Source organism: Crotalus tigris, unplaced genomic scaffold, assembly GCF_016545835.1.
Source record: "Crotalus tigris isolate CLP2741 ecotype Arizona unplaced genomic scaffold, ASM1654583v1 scf7180000018165.1400786, whole genome shotgun sequence".
Taxonomy (NCBI): domain Eukaryota; kingdom Metazoa; phylum Chordata; class Lepidosauria; order Squamata; family Viperidae; genus Crotalus; species Crotalus tigris.
This window is the reverse complement of record NW_024096859.1, coordinates 174666-194651: the sequence shown is the minus strand read 5'-3', so window position 1 is coordinate 194651 and position 19986 is coordinate 174666. Positions and strand designations below refer to the sequence as shown.

General features: G+C 40.4%; 1 protein-coding gene across 1 annotated transcript; it reads left to right on the top strand.

Moving 5' to 3' along the window:
* The first annotated feature begins 408 nt into the window (after positions 1 to 408).
* INSIG1 (insulin induced gene 1) lies at positions 409 to 15775 on the top strand. The gene is made up of 6 exons (XM_039348631.1): positions 409 to 562; positions 3865 to 4271; positions 6479 to 6603; positions 8532 to 8698; positions 9770 to 9869; positions 12587 to 15775. The coding sequence occupies exons 2-6, from the start codon at positions 3872 to 3874 to the stop codon at positions 12614 to 12616; spliced, it is 822 nt and encodes a 273-aa protein (XP_039204565.1). The 5' UTR covers positions 409 to 562; positions 3865 to 3871; the 3' UTR covers positions 12617 to 15775.
* Positions 15776 to 19986: the final 4211 nt, after the last annotated feature.

Here is a 19986-nt window from a genome sequence, read left to right as displayed (position 1 = left end):
GCAGCCACCAACTGTGCAGCAGAGGCGACGTGACTAGGAGGAGCCAACGGAAAGGGAGGAGAGGAGGAAAGCGGGTTCCCTGGAGGGGGGGGAGCCGGGCTGTATGAAGAAAGGCACGCGGACACCCCAACGTGGGCCCCACTAAGGGCGCCACCACAACCTCATCCTCCCCCCCCCGCACCCCCGCTAGAATTGGGACGTTCCTTCCTGCCACGCGCCTTCCCCCCCCCCTTGCTTGCTGACTCTCTCTCTCTCTCTCCTTCCCGCCCTGTCAGTTGAGGGAAGAACGGGTGGTGTGTCCCTCACGTCATATGGCCCGCCTGGCTCCGATTGGCTGGCTGGCCTCACCAGACTGCAATGCCGTTCCAGGGACTGCTCGGCAGCCCCGCCTCCGCCCCCTCCCTCTTCGTCGCGTCAGCCTCAGCAGCGGCGCCCCGCTGAAGGGGCGGAGGCGCGCCGCCCGAAGTGGCTCGCGCCGCGGCGCTAGCGCCTTTATAAGCCGGCCGGGCGCGTGTGCGTGCGAGGCCGAGTGAGAGGGACGCCGCTGCCTGAATCCCAGCAGGTAGGAGCAGGGGAGGGGGGGGCTGTGTTTGGGGGGGGTGGAGAAGAGTGAACAGGACGCTTCTTCCCCCCCCTTTCAACGGTAGCGGTTTCGTGGAAGACGGGCAGGTAGCGGTCACCCGAGACTCCATCGTTGGAGGCAGTCTACCTGCGGGTACCGGGCGGGTACCCTACTTGGTGGGTGTTAGAGCCCCTCTTCCTCGAATCTGTTGGGGGGGGGAACAGCAAAAGGCTTTTTTAGCCTTTTGCTGCAAATAGGCTTCCTCCAACTGGGCGCCCACGGGATGCACACACATACACACCAGAGAAGGGATATTATTTTTCTGACAGACCTTGTTGGAGGAAATTTAATTTGTAAGAAAATCCAGTTGGTCTTTGCTGGGGGAGAGAGAGAGATGGACCTTTGGGTTGGGTTCACTTTGTGGTTCTGTGCAAAAAAAAATTTGCATTTAAATCCCCCCCCCCCAATTCCACCCAGTATTGGAATAAGTAGGTGGGAGGGTTAAGTGCTCCATGTGTAACACATGCATGGTTAGCATCTTGGCTTATTCTCTGAATGATTGCTTGCAGGCAGCAGTGGCAGGGCTTAATAGCTAGGAGCCTCAGGACCAAGAGAATTGACAGTAGAAGCTTTAAGCTTCCTTCCAATCTTGACAGTTAAATGCTGGAGGGACAAGAGGCCAGTTCAGAAGATTGGAAGTCTCAGTTGCACCTAAAATAGAAACATAATCAGTCACTTGAGTCATTTCTTGTAATTTTGTGTCATTTTTCTGCCAACAATATGCAAATGGTTTGCCATTGCCTTCCAGAATGAAGTTTCCCAAGCTGGCCTACGGCCTTAATTTCTCCTGGTGGTTTCCCATCCAACTATCTATGAAGCATGATCCTGCTTAGCTTTTTTCCAAAGTTTGAAGTCACATGCTTAGGCTGATGAAGTTTTGAGAAAGCACAACTAGTCTGAGTTGGAGGCAGACCTTGTTTATTTTACGCCTCCCTCTTATCTGACAGGAGAATATGGTAGTCGGATATCTGGTGGTTCTATCCCTGCAGCAGAAGGGGTTCTTTGCCCAGATACAGTGGCCTTCACTAAGATCTCCGAAGAGGCAGCCTTTTTCCTACAATGTTAGCATTCTTGTACTACCAAATAGACAAAACTAGTCTGGCATCTTATAACAGTTTGCCCTACTTTGAAGAGGAAAAAGGGCAGTTCAATAACCTACATGAAATGAGAACTTTTAGATTATAGGCTCTAGCTGTTTGAAAGCTGAGGCTTTCAAAAAGAAACTGCACAACCATTTGTCCAGAATGGTATAGAGCAGTGGTTCTCAACCTTTCTAATGCCGCGACCCCATAATACAGTTCCCCATGTTGTGGTGACCCCCAACCATTTATACATCACCGGGTGCCAGGGGCGTGGCCAAAGAAAAGGGAAAAATGGCAGACAGCCTTGTTTGGCGACCCCCATGAAATGGTCGTTTGACCCCAAATGGGGTCCCGACCCACAGGTTGAGAACCACTGGTATAGAGTCTCCTGCTTGAACAGGGGGTTGGACTTAGAAGACCTCCAAGATCCCTTCCAACTCTTTTGTCATTGCCATGTCATTGGTATTGGGTCAATGTAATGCTACATTTCATACTTGGTAAAGCTTGAAGGTTGTATACCAGAGTGTCCAATCTTGGCAACTTTAAGAGTTGTGGACTTCAACTCCCAGAATTCCCCAGCCAGCATTCCTGGCTGAGGAATTCTGGCAGTTGAAATCCACAATACTTAAAGTTGCCAAATTTGGAGACCCCTGGTCTACACAAAATAAAAATCAGAATTGTTCAGGAACTTCATAGAAATTGAATTCTGAAGAAGCAGGACAGAAAGAATCTAGACAGTTTTGAATTTTTGTATCGGAGAAGATTGTTGAGACAACTATGGGCAGCCAAGAAAATGTTGACTGTAGAACAAATTGTCCAGGATTCTCACTGGAGGCAAAAATGTCAAGAGTCAAATTATCATACTTTGGACACATAATGTGAAGATTCAGTGCACTCAAAAGTCTAAATGCTGGGAAAGGTGGAAGGAAAGAGAAGAGGGCAATTAGTAACAAGATGGATGAGTGCAAATTTGGAAGAACTGTAACTGGTATTCCTGAAAAAGATCTACTTATGTAGTCACCAACTTGTTGGCAGTTTAAGTTTAAAGCACAATGTTTTATTCTTAGAAAATTCTTACTGCTTTGACATCATGATATATAAAATTATATACTTTATATTGTATGCTGATATTTGTATTTGGAATTCTAGATAAATCTTCTGTAGAATCTGTGTGGAATTATATTCCTTGAAACAGTGTAAATATTTAAACTAATAATGGTTTTATCTTGTCGCTTTTCCAGAAGTTCAAAGCACGTTTCCTTTGGCAACAGCTTTTTGCGATAAGGAAGTCAAGTGACTTCATAAATATGCTTGGCTAAGTATCAGTTTTAACGGACTGCTAGTTCTGTAGTCTGGTAATAAGACACTACCTCAGTTTCACTATAAGATACTTCATATCCCTAATTCTTAAAATAATATGGTTAGGAAGGCCAAGACTTGAGATGGAGAGGACTTTTTTAAATTAAAGGTAAGGAGAAAATTCCTTAAGGTCATTTCAAATCATTTTCTTTGGTCCTATACTAATGCTGTCAGAGAAATAACAATAACAGGAAGGAGTCTAGTCCAACCCCATGCAGGAGACCTATATCATTCCAGACAGGTGGTTGTCCAATCTCTTAAAAATCTCAAGTGATGGAGCACCCACACATTTTGGAGGCAAGCCATTCCATTTTCGCTGTCAGGAAATTTCTCCTTAGTTCTAGGTTGCTTCTCTCCTTGGTTAGTTTCCATCCACTGCTTCTTGTCCTGCCTTCAGGTGCTTTGGAGAACTGGTTGACCTCATCTTTGTAGAAGCTGCTCAAATATTGGAACACTGCTATCATGTCAACATTAGTCCTCCTTTTCATCAGACTAATTCCTGCAACTGTTCTTCATATGTTTTAATCTCCAGCCCCTTAATCATCTTTGTTGGTCTTCTCTGTACTCTTTCTAGGGTCTCAACATCTTTTTTATACTGTGGTGACCAAAACTGGATTCAGTATTCCAAGTGTGGCCTGACCAATTCAGTGGTACTGAATTCCACATTATAAAGTGAAATTTTATCAGGCCTTGGTTAATTAGAGACGTATGAGGAGAAATTTATAAAATCATATAGCACATAACGTATTGAGGGCTTTTGGGGGCATTCTGGATTCTATAAGACCTTCATGTCTCTTTCAGAAACCTGATGGAGAAACCTGTACCTCAACCTGAGAATCATACGTGGAGTTGTTCTTGTACAGCCAGGGGAAGATACAAGGATCACCTAGGTGGAACTTCAACAGGGCTAGCAGCCAAAGTGGGTGAAATGCTAACCTCATCTGTTTCCAGTTCTTCTCTGACCTTGGTGGGTCATGCAGCCCGGCACCCAAGCAGCCCAAACAGAGGCAGTAGCCCTGGTAGCAGCTTGAACTTAAGCAGAGACTTACTGCAACGCAGCCTGGTGCTTTTTGCAGTGGGCACTTTCCTTGCACTGGTGCTAAACTTGCTGCAGATTCAGAGGAATGTCACGCTGTTCCCTGAGGAAGTCATCTCTACAATCTTCTCTTCTGCCTGGTGGGTGCCCCCTTGCTGTGGGACAGCCGCAGGTAAGTGGGAAACTTTTTAAAGGTAGTGGTGGAATTTCCAATTGTTGTGTCTCCAGGCTGAATTGAAGAATGTTACTTCATTGCCCAGAACAGTGTGTGCTATTTTCATGCTTAATTACTTGAAAAGTGGTTTTATTTTCCTTATTATGTAACCAAATAGGTGCCCAGAGTGGCATTTAAGAGCTTATATATATAGATGCTATTTGATAGGACTGTATTTGACCTCACAAGGAAAATACTGAGATTACATATAAGAAAATAACACCTTTAGCAGCACAGTGTTTCCTTCTTCCTTCCAAAAGCTTTGGGAGTTTGCCATTATTTTTCACCCTGCAAGCAAGAAGAGTTTCCTCTAGCTATTATTGCTTGACAAGTTTTTAATCCAGGAGCTGGCATGATTCATCATTACTCTTGGCCACATAATTGGCTCGCTGTGGAAACTGGTGAGTCGCGTGCTCCAGTTCCTATTGGTTCTCAGTCTGAACATGCCACATACTCAATCAAAAACAAGGAAGTCACATGTTGTGACAGAAGAGAGGAACTGAGACTGGCTTAGTGCCTATTTTAAGAGCAGTTTCAGTTCCTAGCAAGATGTTCATAGAAAATGACCTTTTTATATTGCAAAGTACAAGTAAAAGCTCAAGCTGAACTACTATAATTCCTTTTCAGTAAGCTAGTCCCTTTTGAGAATTATTATTCCAAAAGGTATTTTCAGGCATCGGGTTCCAAATCACTGTATTTAAACAGGGCTATTGTTGACAGAAGATTGCGCATAGCTTTGGCTGCAAAGCCATTTATGGTATCAGACTTAAAATCTTTTCTTTGCAGGTCAAGACAGGAAAAAGAAACTAGCTTTTATTTCACAAAAATAGGTGGATTTTTTTTAACCACTATAGCACAAGCTGTAAAATAAATCAGGCAAAAGAAAGCATAGACATAATTGTTTCATTGAACTTACATAGTTGCCCTAGAGAGGACCAGGGCTTTGTCACTTAATCATTGTGCTGATCTAAAAAATACGTCACATGATTTTTCCATAGGGGAAAAGGGTATTTCTATATTTTACAGTGGCTTAAATCACAGACTTTGAGCCTTAGAGAGACTTTCTTATAAGTTACTGTTGAATACAGTAAGTATTATTTGTAAAAATAATTGTTGATTGCTTCAGAAACAATCTATTTCAGTATTAGATACCTGTTAAATTGTTGAATCCATCATTGATGAAATAATATATAAATGCTATAATTAAAAGTTAAATGTTGCATTCTATTTGCATAAATTCTTCAGCAAAAAAAGCATTTTCTTCAAGTGGAAGAAAATGTATTTAGTTTATATATCTGGATTAAAGAATTAGAAGAAATACTGGATTCTTACTTAAAGGTTCCATATCAATAATTACAATATTTACAAAGTTTTAAACTTTCTGTTCATTTCACTAGTGGCTAAAAGTCTTCAGCAGTCGTTCATTTTTAATGCAAGCATTGTGTGTAGAAAGATTCCTGAAGGCTGCTAAGGTTTCTAGAAATACAAAAAATGCTACTTTTTGTATCCTTTTTCACCTATAATTTACCTAATTATTAGACATAAGAAATCATTATCTTCTAGGAATCTGAAGTGAATATTCTAAGTAATCTGCCCAGCACTATAAATGTTATTTTTTAAAACCACTATTGCATTTTGTTGAAACCTTATGATGAGACAGTTTGATGAAGTTTTTTAAATATGCATGTAGTCCTCAACTTACAACCACATTTGGGACTTGACCTTCTATTACTAAGTGAGGCAGTTGTTACATGAGCTGTGCCTGCTTTTTTTTTTGCTGTGGTGGTTAAGCGAGTCACATAGTCATTAAACTGATCTGATTTCCCTCTTCATTTTTATTGTCAAAACCCCTCACACACACACACCCAGGAAAGTCATAAATGGTGATCATGTGACCCTGGGATGCTGCAACTATCATAAAATCATGTTGGTTTCCAAATGCCCAATTTTGATTACATAACCCTAGGGAATCTCAAGTGTCATAAGTGCAAGGACTCATAAACTTCAAACAATTGTTAAGCAAATGGTCATATGTTGAGGTCTAACTATAATCTTCAGTAAGTCAGAAAATTGGAAATAGGCTTTGCTGTTTGCTGCGGAGAGGAAATTTAATTTAACAGAATTTAACAGAACAATCATCTCTCGTATTACTTTTTCTTTTACAGCTGTTATTGGCCTGCTGTATCCCTGCATTGACAGCCGTCTTGGTGAACCTCACAAATTCAAACGAGAATGGGCAAGCGTAATGCGATGCATTGCTGTCTTCGTTGGCATTAACCATGCAAGTGCTGTATCCTTGGAAAAAACAAAAAGTTTAACTTTGGCTAGCATTTTTCTCCCCATCATTAATGGACCAGCTTCAATTGATTTGAGCAATTATGTTTCACAATCAGTGCCTGTGCTACTTATACTTTAAAGCAGAGTTTCTCATCCTTGGAAACTTTTAAAATGTCTGGATTTCCATCTCCCAGAATTCCCCAGCCAGAATTTGGAAGGTGAAGCCCATATATCTTAAAGTTCCTGAAGTTGGAAAACTTTGCTCTAAGGTCTCTGCTTAAAATGTATTATTTCTCTTTCAGTTTTGTCCTGAAGAATCTAAACTAGGGGTAGGGAACCTTGGCTCTTTTATGACCCGTGGACTTCAACTCCCAGAATTCCTGAACCAGCCATGCTGAGGGGAAAGGGAGAGATTTCCAAGCTGAACCATGCTGGCTCAGGAATTCTGGGAGTTGAAGTCCACCAGTCATAAAAGAGCCAAGGTTGCCTACCCCTGATCTAAACTAAAGCTAGTGGAGTTTGCGAAAAAAAAACCATCTTATTTATTGCAAAAAAAAAACCATCTTATTTATTTATATTCCACCTTTGTTATTTTTATAAATAATTCAAGGCACACATATAGATTCTTTCTTTCTCCTAACAGCCATCTTGTGAGGTGAGTTGGGCTGAGAGAGAGAGAGAGGGCCTGGCCCAAAGTCACCAGCTGGCTTTCATGTCTAAGGCAGGGGTAGAACTCACTGTCTCCTGGTGATTGACTTAAAGTCACTCATCCAATTTTCATGGCCTAGGTAGGACTAGAACTCACAATCTCCTGGTTTCTAGCCTGGTGCCTTAACCATATGGCATGAGGGTTTGCTTGATTCCATTCTATTTTTGGCAGATACTGACTGATCTGAAAGATTTTTATATTCCCTTTCTGGCTTCCAAAGACCTAGCCACACTTATATCTAATATTTACATTATTCACACCAACAAACTTAAATAGCAAAGTGAGATGCTCCCATCGTTATCTCTTCACTTGCAGAGCATAGGGTATTGCTTAGGTATTATCAAGAAAAATATATTGGAAATGTAGCAAATTGTGAGCATAAGTTTTTTTTTCTTTTACACTTATAAAAAAACAGTAGGCCTATAATTCTTTTAAAATGTCACTTTATAGAATTGGAGATTTATTTAACAATCCATTGTTCTCCAGAGCATTCATATAAGGCATTATTTTCAGATAAATGTGGTAGTTCAGTCTTCCTAATTGTGAAAATAATAATTTCTTTTTCTTTGCTGTGTTATAACTTCTCCCTCAGGATATGGCTTTAAATTTTACTTCATTAAATTTAATATCTCTTTAAAGCAGTGTTTCTCAACCTTGACAATTTTAAGGCATGTGGACTTCAACTCCCAGAATTCCACAGCCAGCATTCTGGGAGTTGAAGTCCACATGCCTTAAAATTGTCAAGGTTGAGGAACACTGCTTTAAAGAGATATTAAATTTAAAGAGAGCTTAGAAAATACATAGAAAAGATTGCCCCCTGCAGGTTGAGATACTCAGCTGGAACCAGGAATCGCGTAGGTTTGCAGGAAAATGATCTCTCAAGTATACTATTCTTACTTCCTGTACTTTCTGTAAATCAGTGTTTCTCAACCTTGACAATTTTAAGGCATGTGGACTTCAACTCCCAGAATTCCACAGCCAGCAATGCTGGCTGTGGAATTCGGGGAGTTGAAGTCCACATGCCTGAAAATTGTCAAGGTTGAGAAACACTGCTGTAAATTGATATCTGCATGTGCATGTTATGGATAAGACATAATGATAATAGTAGGAAAGGTAAAGAACTTATCAAAAGTGAAAAGGATAAAAAGGTGGAATACTTGGCTAGATATTAAGAATTTTTCATGGAGCAAGAAATTTGCCAGACCATTAAATTTCCTTAACTGGCTTCTTAGAAATTGGATTTTGCAAACAATATCCAGCTTTCCCTGACCCTTGCAGCTTTGTCGCTGGGCCTCTGGTGGACATTTGATCGTTCGAGAAGTGGTCTTGGTCTTGGGATTACAATTGCTTTTGTAGCTACTCTGATTACACAGTTTCTGGTCTATAATGGAGTTTATCAGTAAGTACCTCTTCCATTCTCTTATTTCTAATTGTTCAGCCTTTTTTTTTTTTAAAAAAAAGGCACGAATTATGCCTGCACTCATTTCAATTTTCTATCATTCTTTATTGATTATTAGATTTATCATATGCATTTATTTTGTAGAATTCAAGGCAGCCTGTATAATATTGCTACCTCCTATTTTCTCTGTAAGAGGATCCCTGTGAGGTGGGTGGCCCTAAGAGAGATTTACTAGCCTTTTCACTTAGATTCCATTCTATTTTTAGGGTAAACTAAAACGTATAGTGTCTCTAAGTTTCTAGTCCAGCACCTTAATTACTACACCAAACTAGCTCTTCAAATATTGATGGCTATTTTATTAAAGAGGGAAATGTTGGCCCTAATTTAATAATACAGCTTTATTTCTATGTGCAAGATCAGAATTTAGCTGTGTAATATGGGCAAATGGTTTTAGATTTGGTAGTATGTACAGCGAATACTGGAACTGGGCACAAAGAGAGTATTTTTTTTCCTTTTGTGTCTTTGCCTAAAACCAGCCTTTTGAGCATTTGCCAAAAGTTAGCCCTGTGAAGTTGCAGATAAGCAAGTGAATGAGAAAGTATTGAGGAACTATTATGGTCCTCTATTGTGTACATAAGCCAAAGATTATGTTAGAAGAGACCTGTATTACTTCTAACCAGTTAGTAACTTCCATGGACTTATTTGCAAAGCTGCATCATGATTTTTCTTAATAGTTCTAGGTTTAGGATTTCCTAAGACACAGGAATACATTCAAAATATTCTCTATAAATGTGTTTGTATTTATTTATTAAACTTATATGCCACCTGTCTCATTAACTAGAATGTGTCTGGGCAACTTACAGTGGCATAAAAGTGTAACTATAAAAGCATTAGCATTAACAATTTTAAATATAGTTGTATGCGTATATTTGGTACTTCTAATAAGATATGAAAATCTGAGTTCCTTATACTGTCCCTATTTCCAGCAGAGCGAAATGTCCAGACCAGTTTTGATGAGATGCTAAAACTATAAACAATCCTCCATTTTTTCCCCCCTCTCCTTTCCTTTAGGTATACATCTCCAGATTTCCTTTATATCCGTTCTTGGCTACCATGTATATTTTTCTCCGGAGGTGTGACTGTAGGAAACATAGGACGGCAACTTGCTATGGTAATTATATATTTATGCTGGATTTTAAAAAGTGAAAAGTGCTGCTTTGGCTGATAAAACCATACTTATTACCTATGGATGTAATAAGTAATGATGCCTTTTAATAATGACAGGTATTGTAAAGCCATGTAAATGTATATCATCCTGGAGAATCTGCAGACATGTTTATTGCTAAGCCCTTCTGTATGTTTTTTCAATAAAAAGATAGAAAATACTGTAGCTAAGTGTGACTTTTATATTGAAATAGCTGTGGCATTCAATCTCAGGAAATGCCTCAGAAAACTTGCTTCTTCAGTGTAAGGATTGATTGATTTTATTAAGAATGTATGGCCTCAACCTTCTTAAATGCCTTGGTTCTTTTATCTATCTACAACTAGAATAACAAATTTGCATAGCAATGGAGGATCCTTGTCTGGGGTTCAAGATAATTCTGCCAGCAGCCTTGTCAATGAAGAGATTTTAGATAAATAAAATATATTGAAAAGCAGGTTGGAAAAAAAGGTTTTTTTTCTAAACTTCTCACTCCTCAAGTAAGCGAGCTTATTAACAGCTTCCAGATATTAGGCTTATTACATTTATTGGTGACAGGACGTCTCTTATGGACTTTTTGCATAAAAATGAAAAAAAATAAACTTGTGATGTATGGATTTGATAATTAGATATGATAGGTTAGAAGAGTAATATATACCTTTAGACAGATAGGTCAAAACATCTGTATTTATAAATGCAAATGTGAAAAACATCAAAGGCTGCTTTTTTTTCTTCCTTTCCTATTTTCTTCAACTTTTTTCCCTGCAGTTTTTGTTTTTTCTTTGATTCTTTTTCTTCTTCCTTAGTTTATATTAGTTTGTGTCAGTTTCTAATCATCTTGTTTAAAGGAACAAAGTCTGCTTTTCCCACTGCAGAGAGGAGTATCATTTACTTTATTTATTAAGTTGATTTACATGAATGCCTGGTTCACACACAGTACAGCATTAAAAATCAACAATATAAAAACCCAGAATCTTCCACACCTCCTCCATGGCAATGACAATCATACAACCCACTTGATTCTGAATCAGCCTGGGGTCCCCAGATTGACAGAATCTCATCTTCAGGATCTTCCAAAAAAGTAGCAAGAGAGAGCCCACCTGATTTCTGGGGTAATGATTTTCCAAAGGAAAGGAGCCATCACAGAGAAGGCCCTTCTTCTAGATCCCTTTGGGTATACTCCTTAAAAGATGCAACCCACAACATACCCTACCTTCCCACTCTGATTGGCCAGGTAGATGTAACTGGAGAGAAGTGGTCCTTCAAACATGCTGGTCCCATGCCTTGTAGAGCTTTGTTGCATTTTCATATCCTGCAGAATATGCTATCCAAAGCAGGAAGGACCTATAATCATGCTTATTCTGGGATCCAAGTCTTATTTATTTATTTATTTTCAAATATTTATATGCCGCCCAATCCCAAAGGACTCAGGGCGGCGTACAAAGTTAAAACAATCATAAAACAATAAAATAATACAATCATACCGCGGGTCCGATCAAATCCCGCCCCCCCCCCCCCGGGGACATCAGCCCCAGGCCTGCCGGAACAGGAGAGTTTTAACGGCTTTCTTAAAGGCCGGCAGGGTGGGAGTAGTTCGAACCTCGGGGGGAAGTTGATTCCACCAGGTCGGAGCCACCACAGAAAAGGCCGACATTGTCTGGCCGACGGGACCTGAAGGAGGCCCAATCTATGGGACCTCACCAGTCTCTGGGAACTGTGCGGCAGTATGTGGTCCTGTAAGTAAACTGGCCCTATGCCATAAAGGGCTTTGAAGGTGATAACAAAAACCGTCCGGAGACCCACAGGAAGCCAGTGCAGCTCGCGGAGGATAGGTGACACGTGGGCGTACCTTGGCGCGCTCACAATCGCTCTCGTGGCTGCGTTCTGAAGCAACTGCAGCCACCGAACGCCCTTCAAGGGTAGCTCCATGTAGAGCGTGTTACAGTAATCCAGTCTTGAGGTGACAAGGGCATGAGTGACTGTGAGTAAAGCCTCCCGGTCCAAATACGGCCGCAACTGATGCACTAGGCGAACCTGTGCAAAGGTCCCCCTGGCCACAGCCGATAGATGTTGTTCCAGATTTAGCTGTGAGTCCAGGAGGACACCCAAGTTGCGTGCCTGCACTGAGGGAGGTAAATTTGCCCCCCCCAGGACTAAAGATGGACTATCCAGTTGGCCTTTGGGAGGAAAAGACCCAGAGCCACTCGGTCTTGTCAGGGTTGAGTCTAAGCCTGTTCACCCCCATCCAGACCCTCACATCTTCCAGGCACCGGCACATCACGTCGACTGCTTCACTGAAAGGACACGGGGTGGAAAATGACTGGAAAATGTGCAATGTGCCCAATTTTGACCTTTGATCCCGTTTCCAGAAACAAGCAGGGTAGTAATTATCATTGGGTGGTGGATGGAAGCAAAAGGACGCTTCACTGGATTATAATACAAATTGCAGGCTTGCTCATCTCCCTTCATGTTCTTGGTTTTTAAATGCTATTTAATATTAAAGCGATTACAAAATTCTTATCTTTGTTTCGTGAAAGGAGTTACCTGAAAGGTATTCCTGGCTGATATATCAGATTGTTCTCTAGCATTTCAGTGACAGCATTTTGGAATCTAAGCTTATACAGCTTCCCTAATTTCCAAGAAGACAGATTTCAATGGAGTACAGTAACTTTTGACTTTGTCCACAGGGTGTTCCCGAGAAACCTCACAGTGACTAAATACCCGGATCTGACAGTGACTAAATACCCGGATCTTGGTGAAAGCAGAATAAGGATCAGTTCAAGCTAGCATTTTTCATCTTGAATTACCAGCATGAGCTCTCTGTACCTTGGGAAGGGATGAACTCACCATAAAGTGGCCAAGATTTATTTGATTTATGTCTGAGAAGTTTCTGACTCTGTGGTGGAAAATGTTCAGCACAGATTTTTCATGCACAATAAGCCGAATCATAATGGCTGTCCTTCCGAATCCTGGAAACAGCTGCCATTTTCAAAGCCTTGAAGCAAATCTTAATTCTACCCATACTCAAAGACAATTGCTTGGTATGGCCTGGTGGAGCAGTGGAATAGTAATTCTCCCAAGTATCGTTCATCCTGTGTTGCCTTTAAGGGGACTGAATGAAAGAACCATTGTTGTATAAAGAAATAAGGACCAGAGAAGAGGCTTTTGCAGACCATCTTATTGTAAAAGGGCTAGCACAGGAATATTATCTTGATTTATGTCTTAAACACCTGGCTTCTTGAAGTGCGGAGCAAACCATCTTGAAAATCAACAGTTTGTTTAGCTGCTCACTTGTTTTATGGCTCCCTATATCATTTCTCTTGGAAACACAGAGCCAAAATTTACATTTTTCCAAGGGATAGCCTACTGGGTCTGGCTTTAGATGGGTCCTTAATGATTTCACCAATGAGTGTGTCTTCATTATACTATACCATGAAGAAGAGGACGTTTTTGTGGGGTACTTGTTAAATTCTCTGGGAATCCGGTAGGTTTCAGGGCAGAAATAGGACTTGCTATGAAAAGAACGGGGAAAGTTAGTAGTGTTAGTTAAAAGTCTTTGTAAATGATTTCTTGTCTGAATTTCTGAAGAGATCATTTTGTGTTCATGATTTTGCAAATTTGCAAAAATTGCAATCTGTGATTGCTTTATAAGAAAAAGTGCTAATGTCACTGCATTAAATATCTGTACTCAACTAGGTGAGCACAATAGTTTGTTCAGTACTATGTCACCACTGACCTAATGAGCGGGTGTTGAGTTTCAAAATTTAAAGTGCAATGTACAGCTGAAAGGAATCTGAGCCTTGTAAAATCCTCTTTAATATCTCCAGCAAACAATGAATATTAAAAAGAAAAAGTTTTGAACTTATTTAATGCTTCATGAAAGCAAGCATCAGCAATAATCTAACTAGTGTTGCTAGTTTTGCATCCCTTACTAAACTCTTGAGAAATACTCAGTTTCTGCAGCTCTGATAACAAAAGTGAGCTCATGCTGCATTATCATACAATTTTAGGCACTTTTGTTTCCAGTCTTGTTCAGCTTCCAGTCCAGTCAAAAGGTTTATGTTTTTTTAGATCAAGGAAAGGAAGTTGGGGAGCTCCAGATAATCATTGAACCACTTCCCATTGTCTTTAATCATGCTTTCTGTTGCATGATGAGAACTGAGAGCCCAAAACATCTGCAGAGTCACTAGTTTTAGAGAAAACTATGAGTTTTAGATAAGCTGAGGAATCTTCTCCAGGTTTTGTCCCAAAACAGCATTTTTTCAAACTGGATCCTTTTCTAATTTTACTTTCTGACTTCTTCCCCCAGATAGCTGTTTGGGAGATGGGAACACAAAACACTCCAGGGATGCAGCTGTGGGTTAGGAGATTCGCTTACAATAATATTGGGAGAAGACTTAGACTCCCTTCTTAAACTAACCAGTTCATGGTGAATGAGACAACAAAAGTGATTTGTTTGGAGAAGGTGACTTTGCCTGGTACAGTCACTTTGCAGAATCCGAGGCTCTTGCCTTCCTGGGGACATTACATCTGAGATGTCAGTATAGATTTTCTGTTTGAAGTAGTAACTAAATTCAGGTACTGGAAAAATCCTGCTGAAAAGGGAAGGCTAGTTTTCTAAATTCTAGAATTGTCTTATTTAGGAACAATTTTGAGATTCTGCTCTCAAAATACATCCATATAGTATGTTAATGCAAGGGAGAAGGATACAAATAATTCTAGAAGAGTTTCTCCTCTAGTTCAGGAGCCTCCATACGCCTGGCAACTTTAAAATTTGTGGACTTCAACTCGCAGAATTCCTCAGCCACCCATGCTCCACAAAGTTGCCAAATTTGGAGACCTCTGCTCTTTAAAAAGGGAGTGAGTAGATAGAGATTTCAGGGGCTAGATAGGTGGCTGAGGATAAAGTTTTGTTTCCCATTCTTTGGTTTGACTAGGTCAGGGATAGGCAACCTTGGCTCTTTTATGACTCATGGACTTCAACTCCCAGAATTCCTAAGCCAGCCATGCTGAGGAGAAAGGAAGAGGTTTCCAAGCTGAGCCATGCTGGCTCAGGAATTCTGGGAGTTGAAGTCCACGAGTCATGAAGGGACCAAGGTGGCCTACCCCTATATGAGGATATTGCAATCTTTGAATGCTTGTGGATTACTTCCAAAGTGAATTTTTGAATTTGCTTACCTCAGCATCAAATTTATTTGGAAAGCATTTAATTCTTAATCAACTTGTTTTGTTTTTCCTTAAACAAAGTGGCAGTTTTTAAAAAAGCCTTCAAGAATACATGATTTATTCTGAAGAGATTACATTAAAATCTGTGGTATTATTGAATAGTAAATTATAGGCTGCAGCTTTAAAGCCTGGCTTCTCATTTTCCACTCTTTCTTTAAAGTGTGTTAATTCACTTCTTATATAATCCAGTTTAAATGGTATTATCTGAGTATGCCTCTGTAACATTTACATGCAAGATGAAAGCCACTATATCCTCTAAATTTAGTTTTGAGGTTCCGCAAGGGGAAATAACTACCTTTCTATAATATCTTACTACCAGATGTAATTAAGAAAGTGGACAATTGTAACTGTAAATATGTAATCATGAAACCAGATATTTAATTTGTAAAGTTTATTTGTCAATCTGTGTTTTGAAATGACAGCCAAAATACATTAGAAGTTCAATCTTGCCAATACTTGTAAGTATCTGAACCAAAGTGATCAGAGTTTGCGTTACAAAGAAAAGTGTGTTGGGGGAGGGAGAGGGAATTGCACTGTATTCCAGATAAGAATCCTTTGATTCTGAAATTTGGTAAATTTTTCATCTGTGTGTATGTGTATGGTTTTTTTTTTTTAAATTCATTAAAGGTTTTGACCATTTAGGTCCTGCATATTTTGTCAATAATTATCCTTCCTAGGAGCTAGCTGAAAAATACAATTGCTGGAAACTTTCTTTGCAAATGGTACTATTTTCTTTAACATTGCTCCTGAAGTTAGTATTTATAAGAGAATTATTAGTCTTGTTTGACATTACAGTATTCTGTGAAACTGTCCAGTGATATTTATTTATAGTCCAACTTTATTATTTTTATAAACCGCTCAAGGTGGTGAACATAAGTAATACTCCTTCCGTTCTATTTTCCCACAACAACAATCCTGTGAGGTCAGTTGGGCCAAGAGAGAGAATGAATGGCTCAGAATCACCCAGCTGGCTTTCATGGCTAAGGCAGGACTAGAACTCATGGTCTTCTGGTTTCTAATCTGGTGCCTTAATCACTAGACCAGTGTTTCTCAACCTTGACAATTTTAAGGCACGTGGACTTCAACTCCCAGAATTCCACAGCCAGCAATGCTGGCTGTGGAATTCTGGGAGTTGAAGTCCACGTGCCTTAAAATTGTCAAGGTTGAGAAACACTGCACTAGACCAAACTGGCTATTTCTAGTTGTATTATATTTCCAAATTTCATCTGTCCAGGTATATCTCCATTTATATGTTGCTGCTCCCTAATTGAGAAGGAAAACTTTTTTCTTGTCTTATGCAAAAAGGAAATTCTGTTAACCACACTGGCGATGGATTTCTACAGGTTATCTCCAAAATCAGAAAGCGGATAACATATATTCAGATGAATTTTATTAAAGGCATTAGCTTTAGTAATAATCATCATTAAGTCATTAGGCGCACAGAATGACTAAACTGATGTAGGATTTAAATTGGGACACAAACAGTGAGTTATAGCTCATGGAAAGCTTATACCTTTTAATAAAGTTTGCTAGTCAGAAAAGATGCTGCCTCTGAATTTTTATTGCTGTAGACCATGGGTGTCAATCTCACCGCATCATGTGATGTGTTGCGATGTATCGCAACTTTTTGCATTGCTGGGGTGGGTGCGGCCTTCATATGATGCAACCAGTCCATGGGCCGGCAGTTTGACATCCCCGCTGTAGACTAACACAGCTCTCCTCCCAGAGTGAGTTATTTCAATAGCTTTGGCTGAAATAAACTCCTTTGTTTCTGAACATTGGTGGTATTTTTCTCAGATTTTTATGACAAAATTGTTGCTTGTTCTGAGGACACATTGTCAGCTAGAAAGATCCAAATTCACTTGCTTGATGAAGTCAGAACTGAGTTTAAAATGTAAGAAAAGAAATAATGCTAATATTTAGAAACTCTGCCTTCATAGTGTTGAAAGCTGAGGGGTACAAAAAGCAAAACTAAATTAAAAGTAAAGCACCAGAGGAATTCCAATATATTAACTTGAGGGCAAGAGGATCTGGTGATCCCTTCCCTAAGCTATTTGGCTCTGACTCTCCTGGACCACCCGTGCCTCATTGGATCATCATTTCAGATATATTTCCTTACCTAAACAGAAATAGAATAATCACAGATGGATAAAAAAAGCGGGGGTGGGAAACGCTTCCAACTTCCTGCTGGCTTCCCCATTGAGTTTCTATATGGCAAGGAAATCTATCGTTCTGTTGTTATCGTCTTTCCCTCCCTCTAGAATTCCTGTTGGCTTCCCCAGTTGTTTGTGAGAAGCTTGCCAGGAAATAAGTCAGTGGGGAAGCCAGCAGAAAGTTGAAAGTCCAAGGTCAGCAGGCAGGTAAGTGACTGCTACTGGATGACTGAGGCAGTGAGGAATGTGCAGAGATGCAGGTCAGAAATGGTATGTGGCAGTGCACAAGAAGTGCTGGGAAGGTCAGGAAAGGTGCATGTGGGTGCTTGAGAATGCCCCATGGAATGGATAGGGGACAGCTTGGATCCAGAAGGATGCATGAGTCATTGTGACCCAGTGGTTAGAATGCAGAATTTGCAGGCTAACTCCACTCACAGCGTGGAATTCAGTTCTGATTTGGTTCAAGGTTGATTTAGCTTTCCATCCAAATGAGAACTTAGATTGTTGAGGGCAACATGCTAGCATTGTAAACTGCTTAGAGAGGGCTGTAAAGCACGGAAGCAGTATGTGAATGCCATTTCTGTGAGGGTCATGATGTGTGAGAGGTGCTACAGAATTGAGATAGGTTCTTTGGGGAGCATGAGGTGCCATGCAGATGAGGGGAAATGCATAGGGAATGGTGTGGGTCAGGAAGGGTGTGTTTGGGTGTGCAAGAGGTGTTGCACAGGGTATGTGTGCTGGGGTGGCATGGGCTTGGAATGGGGCTTCTTCCTCCCTATTCCTCTCTTCCCTTCGTCCTTCCTTTCTTTTCCCAGCAGGCAAGTAAACAGATGGAGGAAGGAGTGAGGGATAGTGAGATCAGTGGGGAAACCTGCAGGAATTTGCAAAATGAGTATCATGATCACAACAGCAGCTGGGCAAAGCTAAAGCAGACAAAACTCCCCCAAATTTCATTCCCTTGAGACTCAGGGATCCCAAATTTTGGATGCGTTCTGTTGTTTAGCCCATCTGAGTTACCTTGATTCAAAAACAAGTTGCCCTGTGACGCATCATTTTGTCCAGTTAAAAGTTACAGGAACAAGAGTTTTAACATGGTAGTATATAGACAATGCTATAAGCAGCTTGTGGTGTTTATGATATTCAAGACCAATGTGCTGCTTAAGTAATTATACACGAATAAGCTTGGGGATCTTTTTCAACATGCAACTTGAGATGGAATTGTCTATAGCCAGAAAATTCTTCAATTTCACTTCAGTATCTGGTTGGCAAGAGCCCCCTCTGGTGACAGGTTCAGTCCATGTCCACTGGAGAAGAAGTATAGGGAGATGTCTCTCACAGGTTCCTCATAACATTCACTGTAGAATAAGTAAATAGATTGGGAACGTTCAAGGTCCCCATATAACTAAGCATAGTATGGGGTCACCAATCCTCATCCCAGCGTCTTACTACGGGTATCAATCACCTGAATTCCTGGAGGAAGGCAAAATGTAAATGTATTCATACCTAGACAATGGGTCAAAGCGGAAAGGCTAAAAAGGCAATAAGAACTGGCGAAGAATGCAGTGATTTGTAAAAACAGAACCTTCTACTGTTGAATCATTCTCTATCCCTATTGATCTGAAATTAGAAAATGGCTTTTCTAATTCAGTTATAAACGGAAAAGGGTTTGGTATGAGTGGGATAGAGCTAACCTTCAACTTAAAACCATTGTTTAGTGACCTGTTTGAAGTTACAACGGCACTGAAAAAAAGAGACCGACAACAGGTCCTCACAACCATCACATGGTTATGTGATCAAGATTTGAGCACTTGGCAACTGTCATGTATTGACAGTTGTAACATCCTGGCATCAAGGGATCACCATTCATGACCTTCCCGGCCATCTTTGGGCAAGCAAAATTAATGGGGGAAAGCCAGATTTGCTTAACGACTGTGTGATTCACTTAATAACTGCAATGATTTGCTTAACAACTTAGTTAACCATCATCTTGCTTAGCAATGGAAAGTCTGATCTCCAATGTAAGGTAGCTGACTAACTGTAATGTAGGAGATACTGCAGATTCGCTCTTTGCCTTGAAGAATGTCAGCTTTATTGGCAATTTTATCTTCTTGGAGATCAGTTACCAGCCCCACTTCCTATGCTTAGACATTCAGTTTGTATTGTTCAGAGGAATTGTGCCCTTTCTAGAAAATTCAGGTAGGTCTCGACTTAACAATTGTAACTGAGCCTAGAATTAGGTCCTAAGTGCCAGTCATCACATCTGATTTTACAACTTTTTGTGGTGGTTCAGCAAATACCCCTGTCATTAAATGAATCCATTGTCTACAGGGGATGTTTTTTGCCAGAAACCAGAAGCAAACATTAGTTTCCAGGAAAAAGATTGTAAATCACAGTCATGTGACTGTGATATACAACACCTGGAGATGTCCATTGTAACTTTCGGTGGTTGCTAAATGATTAGTCATGTCAAGGATTCCTTTATGGGGAAATATAACTATATGTGGACTTGAACTCCCCAACTCTGAAGAAGACTTCCAGTCCTAAGACTTTTAGTAAGTTCTCTATTGTTGCAAGTCTAACAAAATGCCTTTACTATTAATTAAAATTGCTCTGAGTTGTCAACAAGGAGTAGCATCAAAGACTCTCATGAAAAATTCAAGGGTGAATTGCTTCTCTTTTCTCCTTGTTCTGCCTCTCTAATCTGCAGG

Bases quoted from the DNA above. Each gene is read 5' to 3' on its own strand.
- INSIG1 (XM_039348631.1), top strand. From the start codon at position 3,872: ATGGAGAAACCTGTACCTCAACCTGAGAATCATACGTGGAGTTGTTCT. The intron at 6,604-8,531 runs GTATCCTTGGAA...CTGGCTTCTTAG, and splicing joins GCATTAACCATGCAAGTGCT to AAATTGGATTTTGCAAACAA. The intron at 9,870-12,586 runs GTAATTATATAT...CTTTGTCCACAG, and splicing joins TAGGACGGCAACTTGCTATG to GGTGTTCCCGAGAAACCTCA.